The sequence below is a fragment of the Tachyglossus aculeatus genome, chromosome 9 (assembly GCF_015852505.1).
Source record: "Tachyglossus aculeatus isolate mTacAcu1 chromosome 9, mTacAcu1.pri, whole genome shotgun sequence".
Lineage (NCBI taxonomy): Eukaryota > Metazoa > Chordata > Mammalia > Monotremata > Tachyglossidae > Tachyglossus > Tachyglossus aculeatus.
In genome coordinates this window covers 29,659,688-29,672,925 of record NC_052074.1, presented here as the reverse complement: position 1 = coordinate 29,672,925, position 13,238 = coordinate 29,659,688, and the positions used below count along the sequence as shown (strand labels likewise).

Below are 13,238 nucleotides of genomic sequence, written 5' to 3'. Positions count from 1 at the left end.
TGCTATGTGCAGAGCTCTGTACTAGGTGCTTGGGAGAGAACAATATAACAGACACATTCCCTGCCCACAAGGAGCGGACAGTCTAGAGGGGGAGACAGATATTAACATAAATAAATAAATTACAGATATGTGCGTGTGGTGGGGCTGGGAGGGGAGTATAATGGGTCTGGAGGAAGGGGAGGAGGCCAGGGTCACCCCAAATAAGAGCTGTGGTTTTAGGGTGGGGAGGGTGGAATGGACTTCTGCAGGGCCACAGATGTCACCGAGGGCTGGCTCAGGGCAGCCGGATGGCTGAAACTGGTCCTCTATGAGTCCAGTGCTGAGTACAGTGCCCAGCGCTTAGTACAGTGCCTGGAGCATAGTAAGCGCTTAACAAGTACCATAATTATTATGGGACAGCCAACTGACCATCCTTATACTTGGCACTCCCATTTTCAGTCAGTCAGTTCAACAATGGTATTTATTGAATGCTTACTGTGTGTGGATTCCCTCATTTCCGCTTCTGGGAGGGGGCCTGATGTCCTAAGTGCTTTCCCTCCCTGGGTGGGAAGACTGACTTTATGGGTGTTGGTTAAGTGTTTTAGAGCGTTTGGGTGAGAGGGGCTCTCTGTGACCAAATTGGCTTTTATGAGCTTTTTCACGTCTCTCTCCCTTTTGGGCATTTTCCAGTGAAAAGCCACTGGAAGTCTCTCAGCTGTCGAGGCATGCTCCTGGTCTTTTCCGTTGGATATGTTAAGTAGTTACTCCAAGCTCCAGTAATCCCTTAGCACTACAGTGGGACTGAGTAATTTCTGGATTTAGCTTTCTGTCAGAGGTGTTTTAGGTGAGTTTGGAGTTGTCCTATTTCTCCTATTGAATTATAAATCCCTTGAGTGCCAGGTTTATACTCTTTTTTATGGTATTTGTTAAGCACTTAGTTTGTGCCAGGCACTGTTCTAAGATACAAGGTAATCAGGTTGAACACAGTCCATGTCCCACGGGGGGCTCACAGTCTTATTCCCCATTTTCCAGATGAGGTAACTGAGGCACAGAGAAGTGACGTGGCTTGCCCGAGGTCACACAGCAGACAAGTGCCAGAGCTGGGATTAGATCCCAGGTCCATCTGATTCCTAGGCCCATGTTTAACCACAAGGCCACACTGCTTACTCTGTTTCCTTTCCAACTCCACACAGCTACTAATGCAGCTTCTCCTTCTCAGGGTGAATGCTCAGTAAATATGTTGGCCTGACCATTCATTCATTCAATAGTATTTACTGAGCACTTACTATGTAAAGAGCACTGAACTGAGTGCCAACTGTGTGCAGAGCACTGAACTAGGCAGCTAGAAGTGTAGGTTAGAAGCAAAATACAAAATGAACAACAACAAACACTGTGCCCACCCCCACCCACCACCCCGAGTCTCTCACTCTCTTGAGAACCATGCAATCTATATGGGGGTGGGGGGGACCAGGCAGATATATATTGTGCATCCAATGGAAGTGGGAGGAAAAATATAGCAAGGATATGGAAAAATGAGTAAATGATTAAAGACGGTAAATCAGTGTATACCTAACTGCTATAATAATTATGATGGTATTTAAGTGCTTACTATGTGTCAAGCACCATTCTAAGCGCTGTGGTAGAAACAAACTAATCAGGTTGGACATAGTCCCTGTCCCACATGGGGCTCAGAGTCTTAATCCCCATTTTAGAGATGAAGTAACTGAGGCACAGTGAAGTGACTTGCCCAAGGTCACATAGCAGACAAGTGGCGGAGCCGGGATTAGAGCCCAGGTCCTTTTGACTCCCAAGCCTTTTCTCTGCCCACTAGACCACTCTGCTTCTCAACCAGGGCACAAAGTTCATGCCAATCACTTCCAGCAAAGATGGAGTTGAACATGGTTTTCCTTCCTTCCATCTCTCCAGGGATTAATTTTTCCGAACTGATCACGGGGAAGCTAATGCATCTTGGATTTATTCATGTTTTCAGCAATTTCCACTGACACCTGGGTTGTGTCCTCCTTTTCAGTGCCCAAGAAGCTCCTGCATGAGAGCCAGGCAAGGCCAACCAAATTCCAAGATCTTCACTCCCCACCTCATCTTCCTGGACAGCCGCGAGCTCAAGATCCCAACGTCATCAGGGATGGTGTGTTCTTTGCGGACGCCTCTCCGTTTCTGATTGAGTCCATCCTGCCAGGTAACGACGGCGATGCAGACATTGCCTACCCTGCGGGCAAGGGGGAACGGAGATACAAAATTGTTGGAGATAGCTATTGGTGAATTCCATCCAGGTGTGCACAGAGGTTCAGAAACCCCACTTTCGTGACTGCAACCGTAGAAGAATTGTTGGAAAGGAGAGATTCCGTTTGTGTCTGGGATTTTGTGGTTTGGGTGATTTCTTCATGCTTGGAACTAAGCAGTCTACGGCCCTGTGCTTTTGTAGGGGGAGTCAAAGTCTAGATTGGGATCCAATTTGACATAGGAACTGAGGCACAAAAGCGTGGGAAAGAAAGGTGATCTTGGGTCAGTGGTCTCTTTCCTTCTTTCTGTTAGTTTGGGAATGGTAGCTCTGAATCTGGGATGCTAAGCCCTCCTGCTTAGCTCCCTATGGGGCGATAAGCACTTCCCAAACCTGTGTTGAGCAAGTCCACTGGAACAGATGCTTTGGACATAACCCGAGGCTGCTGACCCCTCTAGGGAATAATCACGTGGAGCTGTTTTCACTGCTCTGATTTTTCCAGTTTAATTTGAAATTCATTCAGTTGTTCATTCAGTCATGTTTATCGAGTGCTTACTGTGTGCAGGACACTCTACTAAGCGCTGGGCGGGAGTAAAATATAACAATAAACAGACACATTCTTTGCCCAAAACAATTTGAAATGATTGAGTGACCTAGTCCCCAAAACCACACTTTCCTTGGGAATTTCTTGTCAGTTCCCTCTTGCCCCAGCTCTGAGAATGAAGTGGTGGATTTGAGGAATTGGACAAGATCTTACAACAGAAGAAGCAGTCACTCAATAGTAGTAAATATTGTGTCATTTATCAAGTGCTTCTTATGTGACACTTACTGTACTAAGCACTGGGTTGGTACAACATAATCATGTCAGACACAGTAACTGCCCCACATGGGACTCACAGTCTAAGTGGGAGGGAAAACAGGTATTGAACCCTCACTTTACAGATGAGGAAACTGAGGCCAGGTGACTTACCCAAGCCACACTGCTTTCCTGTTTTTATTTTATTGACATTCCCCGAGTCCTTCCAGCAAGAGGCATGTTTTTTGTGAAAGTGATTGAAAGGTTGACTCTAATTTACCGCAAGCTCATTGTGAGCATGGAACGTATCTACCAGTTATATTGCATCGTACACTCCTAAGTGCTTAGTACAGTGCTCTGCACATCATGAGTGCTTGATAGATACCGTAAATTGACTGCTAGGTTTACTGTGGTCACCCAGAGGACCTGATGTGCTTGTGGCAGCTGGGGGATATTGCTCAGAGACCATCTTACTCGGCAAGAGAACGATTTTGGAAGAAACGCGTTGGGTCCATGGCTAAGAGGAGGTGGCCCAGCAGAGAGGTGCCCAGAAGGCAGTTTATCACATGGGTCGCCAACCCTGCCCTCTTCGTCCTTTGGCAGAGTGGGACGAGGGGCTGCCTTGCAACCGTGAGATCAGAAGGGAAGGAGAATAATAATAATAGTATTTGTTAAGCACTTACTATGTGCAAAGCACTGTTCTACACGCTGGGGGGGATACAAGGTGATCAGGTTGTCCCACTTGGGGCTCACAGTCTTAACCCGCTCAATCCGCCCCCCTCGTATCGAGCATTGGCGGTGGAGTAGGGGCCGGCTGAAAGAAAGTCAGATGCAGAGACCGTCCTGACCCCCAGAACCCGGGGTGAGATGGGGGAGAACAGTCAATCTTCTGTGTCGATCGGCTCTTGCTCCCAGATGACCTACCGTGCCGGGCCCCTGGGATGCTCCCATCTCTCCTGGCCTGGAACAGAAGGCCATAAGAGGAAGCAAGCGGTTTGAGCAGCAGGATGGTGAGCAGTTGGAGAAGCAGATCTCTTGCTCACGCACACAAACATGCACACACTTCCACCCATCCCCACCACCTTAGCATCACTCTGTTCTAGCTGGGGGAAGCAGCATGGTGCAGTGGCTAGGGACTCGGAGGGTCATGGGTTCTAATCTCAGCTCCGCCTCTTGGGCGAGTCACTTCTTGCTTCTCTGCGCCTCAGTTACCTCACCTGTAAAATGGGGATTAAGACTGTGAGCCCCTTGTGGGACAGGGGCTGCGTCCAACCCAATCTGCTTGTATCCACCCCAGCAGTTGGTACAGTGCGTGGCACAGAGTAAGCGCTTCACAAATACCACATTATTATTGTCATTATTGACACTGTTGAAAGCCTGTGAGAGGACAACCCCTCTAGACTGTAAGCCCCCTGCGGGCAGGGAATGTGTCTGTTATATTGTTATGTCGTATTCTCCCAAGGGCTTAATGCAGTGCTCGGCACACACAGTAAGCGCACAATAAATACAATTGACTGATTGATCCACAGCCTTGTCCTTGTCTTCTGGAAACACGAAGCCCAGGTGGTGTCTCCAGGACTTGTTCTGGTGACCCAGCCTCTTAATGAGGGTCTGAAACCCCCCTTTGGTAGGGGTCTTGCATTGCTGACTCATATTGATGTTCTCTTGGGCCTTTTGGATTGAGTAGAGTAACCCTCTCTGTTCCGTCCCAGCTTAAAGACTGCTCACCTGCAAATTGGAATTTAGCCACTGATAAAGAGTGAGTCCTCTGAAGGGTGTTTATTTACTGTCTATGCCTCTGAAAGCGTTCTTACTTCTTGGCCGGTAAGAGAACCCACTCCCACGTGGATACCACTTGCTGCCGTAATACAGCAGGAGTCGCCTACTGGAGAATTATTTAGAGAGCGATTATCCAGTGGGTGAATTATCCAGCCTTTAGTATATTTTACAGCTTTGCAAGAATGTAGGAAGAGGGGAGACCAATCGGTAGGCTGCTTGTTATGGTGCAGGGTGGGGGACGGGGCTGGAGAAGGCTGAAATTATCAGCTCAAATAAGCTTTTGAGAATGCCTGCTTTGGGGCAGCTAAAGAGGTTCAGTCGAGAAAATGAAAGAAATGGAGGCTTTGTCCCTTTCCACATCTCTGCCTTAGAAGTGATCTAGGGACTGTATTAAGTGCTGCGGTAGACACAAGAAAATCAGGTTGAACACAGTTCCTGTCCCACATGGGGCTCCCAGTCTCAATCCCCATTTTCCAGATGAAGTAACTGAGGCACAGAGAAGTGAAGGGACTTGCTCAAGGTCACACAGCAGACAAGTCATGGAGCGGGATTAGAATCCATGGCCCTCTGACTCCCCAGGCCCCATGCTCTATCCACTCTGCCATGTTGGTTCTCCTAGAGCACTGTGGCATCTTTTGCACTCCCCACAAGGTAGCTTTGGTGAAGATGCTAAAGCTTTGTGCTGCATGGCAAGGCTGACGTGGAGTCTCCAGTAAGAGAAGAGGGAATTCAAGGAAAGGGGTCCAGACAGCTTCTACAACAGCATTGGCCTCCACAACAAAAAGTTTAACACTGATTCCAATAGGGGCTAGCCTGATCTATCAATCAGTGATATTTATTTTGCACTTACTATATGCAGAGCACTGTATTGAGAAGCAGCGCGGCTCAGTGGAAAGAGCACAGGCTTGGGAGTCAGAGGTCATGGGTTCTAATCCCAGCTCCACCACTTGTCAGCCGTGTGACTTTGGACAAGTCACTTAACTTCTCTGTGCCTCAGTTACCTCATCTGTAAAATGGGGATTAAGACTGTGAGCCCCATGTGGGACAACCTGATCACCTTGTATCCCCCCCAGTGCTTAGAACAGTGCTTGGCACATAGTAACCGCTTAATAAATGCCATTATTATTATTATTACTAAGAGCTTGGGAGAGTACCTATAACAGAGTTGATAGGCAGTCCATGCCCCCGACGAGTTTACGGTCTAGAGGAAGACACAGACATGATTATAAATGAATAAATTGTGGATATGTACATAAGTGCCATGGGGCTATGGGAGGGATGAATTAAGGGTGAAAATCTAAGTGCAGAAGGGAGTGGGAGAAGGGGAAATGAAAGTTTAGTCAGGGAAGACTTATTAGAGGAGATGTGCTTTTAATAAGGTTTTGAAGGCAGAGAGAATGATTTCCTGTTGGATATTAAGAGGGAGGGCATTCCAGGCCAGAAGCAGGATGTGGGGGAGAGTTAGGCGAGATTGAGGTACAGTGAGTAGATTGGCATTAGAGGAGCAAAATGTGTGGACTGGACTGTAGTAGGAAAACCACGAGGTAAGATTGGCTGGGGGCAAGGTGACTGACTGCTGAAGGTAAGGAGTTTCTGTTTAATGTGGAAGTGACAAGGCAACCACTGGAGGTGGTTGAGGAGAGGGGAAACATAGACTGAATGGTTTTGTAGAAGCCTTCCCTTCTCCCTCTCCCTCCCTCCCTCAGGGGCCAAAAAGCGATGCTCATTGAGAGGATCTCAGATTCAGCGACCGGCTTTCATGTGATCGCTCCAGGTCAGACTGAAAGCTCACTGTGGGCAGGGGATGTGTCTGTTTATTGTTAGATTGTACTCTTCAAAGTACTCAGTTCAATGCTTTGCACACAGTGAATGCTCAGTAAATATGATTCAATGAATGGAAGTCAGGACAGCTGTCAGGGACTGGGTTTCTTTGATGTTTGCAATTGTGACATCTACTTTAAATTGATCTCTTGGGGCCAGTGACCTGAACAAGCTCTTGGTACAGTGCTTTGCACACAGTAAGCGCTCAATAAATACGATGGAATGAATAAACAAGCTACAGGGGGCTCCCCAGTTGTGCTCTTAGGATTGGTTACGTGAAAATGAGGGTTTAAAACAAAAGTGATGAACCAACCAAGTGTTACCTTCCATGTGGGGGTCATACGGAATGCAGTCATGCTTTTCCAACATCCACGCTGGTGGCCGAAACAATCAATAGCAATCCAAAATTAGGGATGCAAACATGACAAATACAAGTAAGGGACCATTAGGCAATATATGTGCCAATCACCCAATCTGAATGGGACCTTTTATGGGTACATATGTAAATATTTCATTTTCCAAGTGTTTTCTTTCTCTTCCAATTTAGTGTTCACAAACTAAAGACCTAGCATTAATCTAATGTCAGAGAACAGACAGCTGTAGAAATGGGTTTTGAATCTCTCAGTTCAAGTCAGTGAAAGCATGTCAACGATTAAAGAGGTGGGGAAGGAGAGAGTGAAAGGAGGGAGATGTTTAAGCCCAGATAAACTCTGCTCAGACTTGCAAAGCCAGAGTGTGTATCATTAAGTGAGAGATTGCTCCAAGAAATGCCAGCATTAAAATTTGTTAGTACTATCACAAGAGACTACTAAATGTGCTTTTATTGTAGTGGAGTCTGCTATTGTTTATGTAGCACTGCCAAATGCCATGCTCCTGCAAGTGTAAGTCTTCGTTGTTCATGCTGCTGGGTTAGCATGGACTCTTATTTACTCTTCAAGCCCTGGGATCTTAGGCAAATAATAGCTATGGTACTCGTTAAGCTCTTGCTATATGCCAAGCACTGTTCTAAATCCTGGGAATAGGCACTGGGGGAATGCCAAGTATCATTGGGAACGTTTACATCACAGGCAAGAGGCACGATAATAATAACTGTGCTATTTGTTAAGTGCTTACTGTGTGCCAGGCACTGTACTAAGCTCCAGGGTGCATACAAGCAAATAGGTTGGACACAGTCCCTGTCTCACATGGGGTTTGTCACAGTCTCAACCCCCATTTTACAGGTGAGGTAACTGAGGCCCAGAGAAGTGAAGTGACATACCCAAGGTCACACAGCAGACAAGTGGAGGATCTGGATTAGAACCCACACCCTTCATTCATTCAGTCATATTTCTTAAGCACTTACTGTGTGCAAAGCATTGTACTAAGCTCTTGTAAGAGTACGATATAACAACAGACACATACTCTATTTTACTTGTACATATTCTATTTATTTTATTTTGTTAATATGCTTTGTTTTGTTCTCAGTCTCCCCCTTCTAGACTGTGAGCCCACTGTTGGGTAGGTACCGTCTCTATATGTTGCCAACCTGTACTTCCCAAGCGCTTAGTACAGTGCTCTGCACACAGTAAGCACTCAATAAATACGATTGAATGATTGATTGAATGAATGAATGAATGAATTCCTGCCCACAGTGAGCACCTTCTGAGTCCCAGGCCCATGTTCGACCCACTGTGCCATGCTGATGGCTCTGGTCATCTCAGCTGTGACTTGGAGCAAGACTTTGTGCGTGTTTGCGATCAACAGACCCCAAGTGTTATGGACGATTTCCTCCATCCCAGCTTTCTGCGCAAACCTGTTGGGCCCTACGAGGGCTTAGCTGGAGGAAAGGTTTGGAGTGATGCTTTGCATAATGCTGGAATTTATGAACGAGGCCGCTGAGGGGAAACTGCAGAACTACCTAACTGTATTCCTCTTTGGCAAAGTGAGCGGGAAAGGGCATCAGGCAAAACGAATGAGGGATTATGAGTCAGTAGCCCAATCATCACCCAGACTAGAACTGGACCAGATTCTTAATGGTCTGCTCCCCTGTGGGACTTGCCACCTCTGGACTTTCACCGGATAAGGAGCACAGGACTGGGAGTCAGGAGAGTCTAGTTCTATTCCCAACTTCTCTGCCGACTGCCTGCTGGGTGACCTTAGGGAAGTCACTTAATGTGGTTTCTTTGTCTGTAAAATGGGGATAAAATACCCATTCTCTCTCCTTCTTAGGATATGAGTCGCAGGAGGGACACGATTGTGTCTGATTTGATTATGTTGTACCTACCCCAGGACTGGGCATATAGAGTCTAATAAGTTCCACTATAATTATGATGATGATTATTATTTAAGGCATTTTTAATGGCCCCTATGCTTTTCATGCACTTATGGAGGTCACTTCCCCTCACCCCCACACACACCAAATTCATCTGTGGGCCAGCCCTCCCAGAGGGTCAACCGCAGATGTCTGGCCCCAAATTTGCTGTCCTGTCCCATGCCACGTCCCTTCAAACCCCCAAACCTAGAACATTTCTCTGGAGACCCCCTAACTGCCCTGCTGGCCCTCACTTTTGCTCTGGAGCCACTGTACTCTCCACCCAGGATACTGTCCACACCCCGGGCACCACTGCCCATGGACGACCACTTTCACATTTTGGGCCACTTCCTTGCTGATGCCTGTTGGTGCCCCTGCCTTTCTGTTATCCCCCTTGCCTCCCTCCCCTTTCAGGGGTGCTCCCTAAAAAATTTCCCTCACTTCCTGTCAGAGTCTGGTACCAATCACCTAACCCTCCCTGATGCCAACCAAGACTAGGGGGAACCATTCTAGATGGATTGCAATTTTTTCCTTTCATCTCCTCCCCTTCCCCTTTGTAAGCTCCTCGAGGAGAGGGATTGCATCTACTAGCTCTATTGTATTCTCTCAAGTGCTTAGTTCAATGCTCTGCAGGAAGAAACCTCTCAGTAAATATCAATCACTGGATTGATTGTTCTGCACAGATTAACTCTCAGTAAATGCTATTTGACTGACTCCCAGCTGACCTCTTGCTCCTCCTTTTCCCTTATCTTTTTTCCTCCTTATACCTGTTCCTTTTCCTCTCTCTATCTCTTTTCTCTAAACAGCTGCCTTCTCTCCATACCCTCAACATTTCCCTCTTCCTCTCCCCATCCCTACCCCTTTTTATGGTATTTGTTAAGTGCTAACTAGGTGCCAGTCACTGTACTAAGCACTGGGTAGAGCTAAGCTAATCAGGTTGGACACAGTCCCTCTCCCACATGTGGCTCACAGTTTTAACCCCCTTCTGACAGATGAGGTAACTGAAGCAAGGGGCAGAGCTGGGATTAGAACCCAGGTCCTTCTGTCGCCCAGGCCCATGCTCTATCCAGTAGGCCACACTGCTTCTCATCCCTTTCATGGCCACTGTCTCCCTCTCATTCCCTTCTCCTTCCGGGGAGGAACTGGACACCTGCAAGTTGAGCCTTCCAGCCTTCTCTGAGCCTCAGTTACCCCATCTGTAAAATGGGGATTAAGACTGTGAGCCCCATGTGGGACAACCTGATCACTTTGTATTCCCCCAGCGCTTAGAACAGTGCTTTGCACATAGTAAGTGCTTAACAAATGCCATTATTATTATTATTATTATTACTATTAAGTTGTAGGCAGGTGGTCCAGCTGCTGGTGAACTGTTCCAGCTTCTTCCCTTCCTCTAGACAGTAAGCTCATTATGGGCAGGGAATGTGTCTGTTATATTGTTCTCTCCCAAGAGCTTAGTACAGTGCTCTGCACACAGTAAACGCTCAAGAAATATGATTGGCCGACTAACAGGGGAACCTGCTGAGCAAACCCAAGCCTGGGAGCTGAGTGCTCATTTTGGGGAGGGAGTGTGTCTATTTATTGCTATGTTGTCCTCTCCGAAGCTTAGTACAATGCTTTACACACTGTAATTAATTAATTGTGGTACTTGTTAAGTGCCTACAATGTGCCCAGCGCTGTCCTAAGCGCTGGGGTGGATACAGTATATGCAGGTCAGACACAGAGCTCACAGTCTAAGTTGGAGGAGAGCAAGTAAGCACTCAATTAAGTGCTCAGTGCAGTGCTTTGCACACAGTAAGTGCTCAATAAATACAATTGAGTGAATGAATGAACAATAAATACGATTGAATGAAGGAATGAATGAATAGGCAGGCAGCCACGGCTGGGGTCCAGCCGGAGACCTGAGACCACGAGTGACTGCTGGTCTTCTTGGGCCCCGGCTGACCATTCATTCATTCATTCAGTTGTATTTACTGAGTGCTTACTGTGTGCAGAGCACTGTACTGAGCTCTTGGAAAGCACAATTCAGCAACAGAGACAATCCCTACCCAACAACGGGCTCACAGTCTAGAAGGGGGGAATAATAACAGGTATTTGTTAAGTGCTTACTATGTGCCAGGCACTGTACTAAGCGCTGGAATGGACACGAGCAAATTGGGTTGGACACAGTCCTGGTCCCTCGTGGGGCTCACAGTCTCAACCCGCATTTTACAGATGAGGTAACTGAGGCCCAGAGAAGTGAAGGGACTTGTCCAAATCCCACAGCAGACAAATGGTGGATCAGGGATTAGAACCCATGACCTCATGGTTCCCAGGCCTGTGCTGTATCCACTATACCTTGGCACTCCCATTCTTTGTGGCGGGAGACTGAGCCACCTTCAAATAATTAGTATTTTGGGATTAGCCCGGTCTGGGCAAACAGATCAAGGTACAGTGAGAGCCCACGAGATCTGATAAGGTCTGAAAGGGTCTCTTTTAGTCCGGAGGAATTAACAACCTTCTTTACTCCAGTCTTCAACAAATAAAATCCAATCATTAACCTGCGTTCACTCACCTCTCTGAGAGGGAGGTTGGGTCCTGAAAAAAGCGCAAGAAGCTAAAGAGGGAAGCACAAAGCCCGGACTGATGCGGTCCTCTCTGCTAGGGTGGGGGGCACTTGATGAGATCTGGGCCGGTTACCAAACAGGACCCGAGACACCATGAGGACCGTCAGGGTGCTCTGCACGCAGTCAGCGCTCAATAGATACAACTGAATGAACGAATGACAGCCAGGCCCCCTGAAACCCGCGTTTCGAGTAATGACGAGATCTGCTGGATGGATCCAGCGCCGATCAAAGGCGGCTTTGATTTTTTCCAGAATGTGATTACGGGTCTCTGCCAAACGCCCAGTCTTCTTCTGTGGGTGTGGCTGGCCAGTGACACGTGCAGCACTTTGGGGAGGGGGCCACGAGGGAGAGAGGTAGGAGATGCCACTCTTTCCACAGATGGCCCGGGCAGGGCGGCTTGGTCTCAGAAGCCGGAGGCTCCGGCGCCCAGCTGGCAGAGCACGGTAGGCCAGTTGAGGTTGAGCGGGGACCGGGCCGAACCCTGTGATATCAGATGTGTTTTATCGCCCGCTGGCTTTTGTCCCCCGAAACAGAGAAGAAGAAAGGGAGGTCGGCGGCCTTTGACCCAGAAGACCCACTCCCCGTGCCTTTTCCCGTGGACGAGAGAGCGCGGCCCAGTCTGAACGGCAGCATGGAGCCCATGGGCGTGAGCACCGAGATGGCTCTGTTCAGCAACATTCTGGCCGCCTATTCATTTATCACAGGTAGGTCGACCGCCTATTATCCATCCCCATTTCCCACAGCTCCTCTTCCAAACAGACTCCTTTCGGGGTTGGGAGGGGTGAGGGTAGCGGTTTCCTGCCCCTTCCGTCTGCTCCTGCCTCCGTGGGTGATTTCCCAGAATGGTTTGGACAGAGGGAAGGCGGGACTGGAGCTGGTGCCCAGAGCCTTTTGTGTTGCTCTGCTTCCTTTGGCTCTGTGCTCACCTGGAGTTAAGTACCAGGTAAACTAAGAGGCGGGGATTAGTCGTAATGCCCCCTTCCCCCGAGACGAAAGGTGTTTTGCTTCAGGAGGCAAGTTCCCCCTTCTGTAATGTGGAAAATGATGGGCCTGGAGAGCTTCTCCTTGCTTAAAAAGATTTGGCTTCTCTGCAGCTGGAGAGCGAAAAATGAAGTCACTTCAGATGCTGCGGCTGAGTGTAATTATTTACTGAAAAGTAACGGTGTTGGGGGTAGGGTGTCTTCTCAACTGGGCTTGCCACCATGCGCCCCCGTTTTCTGAGCTTCTTTGGAGGAACGGTTGAAGCCTTGGTCACCTTGTGGTTAAAGGCAATTCTAGGAACCTGAGCTTGACCCGTTTTCAAATAAGAATTCTGGGTTTTTGTCCCTGCTCCGCTACTTGCCTGCTGTGTGATCTTGGGCAAGTCTCTTAACATCTCTGTGCTTTAGTTTCTTCATCTGTAAAATGGGGGATAAAATACCTGTTCTCCCTCCTCCTTAAACTGTGAGGCCCGTGTGGGACAGGGACTGTGTCGAATGTCATTATCTTGTATCTACCCCTGCGCTTAGCACAGTGCTTGGCACATGGTAAATGCTTTATAAATACCACAGTTACGATTACTATGAAGTGCTCATCACTTTTCATTCTCCCCCTCTAGGCCATAAGCTTGTTGTGGGCAGGGAATGTGTCTGTTCAATGTTATACTGTACTCTCCTAAGCGCTTAATACAGTGCTCTGCACATGGCAAGCGCTCAAATACCATTGACTCGCATGGTTCAGGAATCTGGTTCT

The 13,238-nt window shown here is 47.9% G+C and overlaps 1 protein-coding gene across 1 annotated transcript in view; it reads left to right on the top strand.

The window, feature by feature from the left end:
• LOC119932053 (protein eva-1 homolog C-like) overlaps positions 1-13,238 on the top strand; it is a 196,881-nt gene that overhangs the window by 167,629 nt on the left and 16,014 nt on the right. The window contains exons 9-10 of the mRNA XM_038750869.1: positions 2,009-2,176; positions 12,041-12,211. Coding sequence (XP_038606797.1) covers positions 2,009-2,176; positions 12,041-12,211 — 339 coding nt within the window. The remainder of the gene's footprint in view (positions 1-2,008; positions 2,177-12,040; positions 12,212-13,238) is intronic.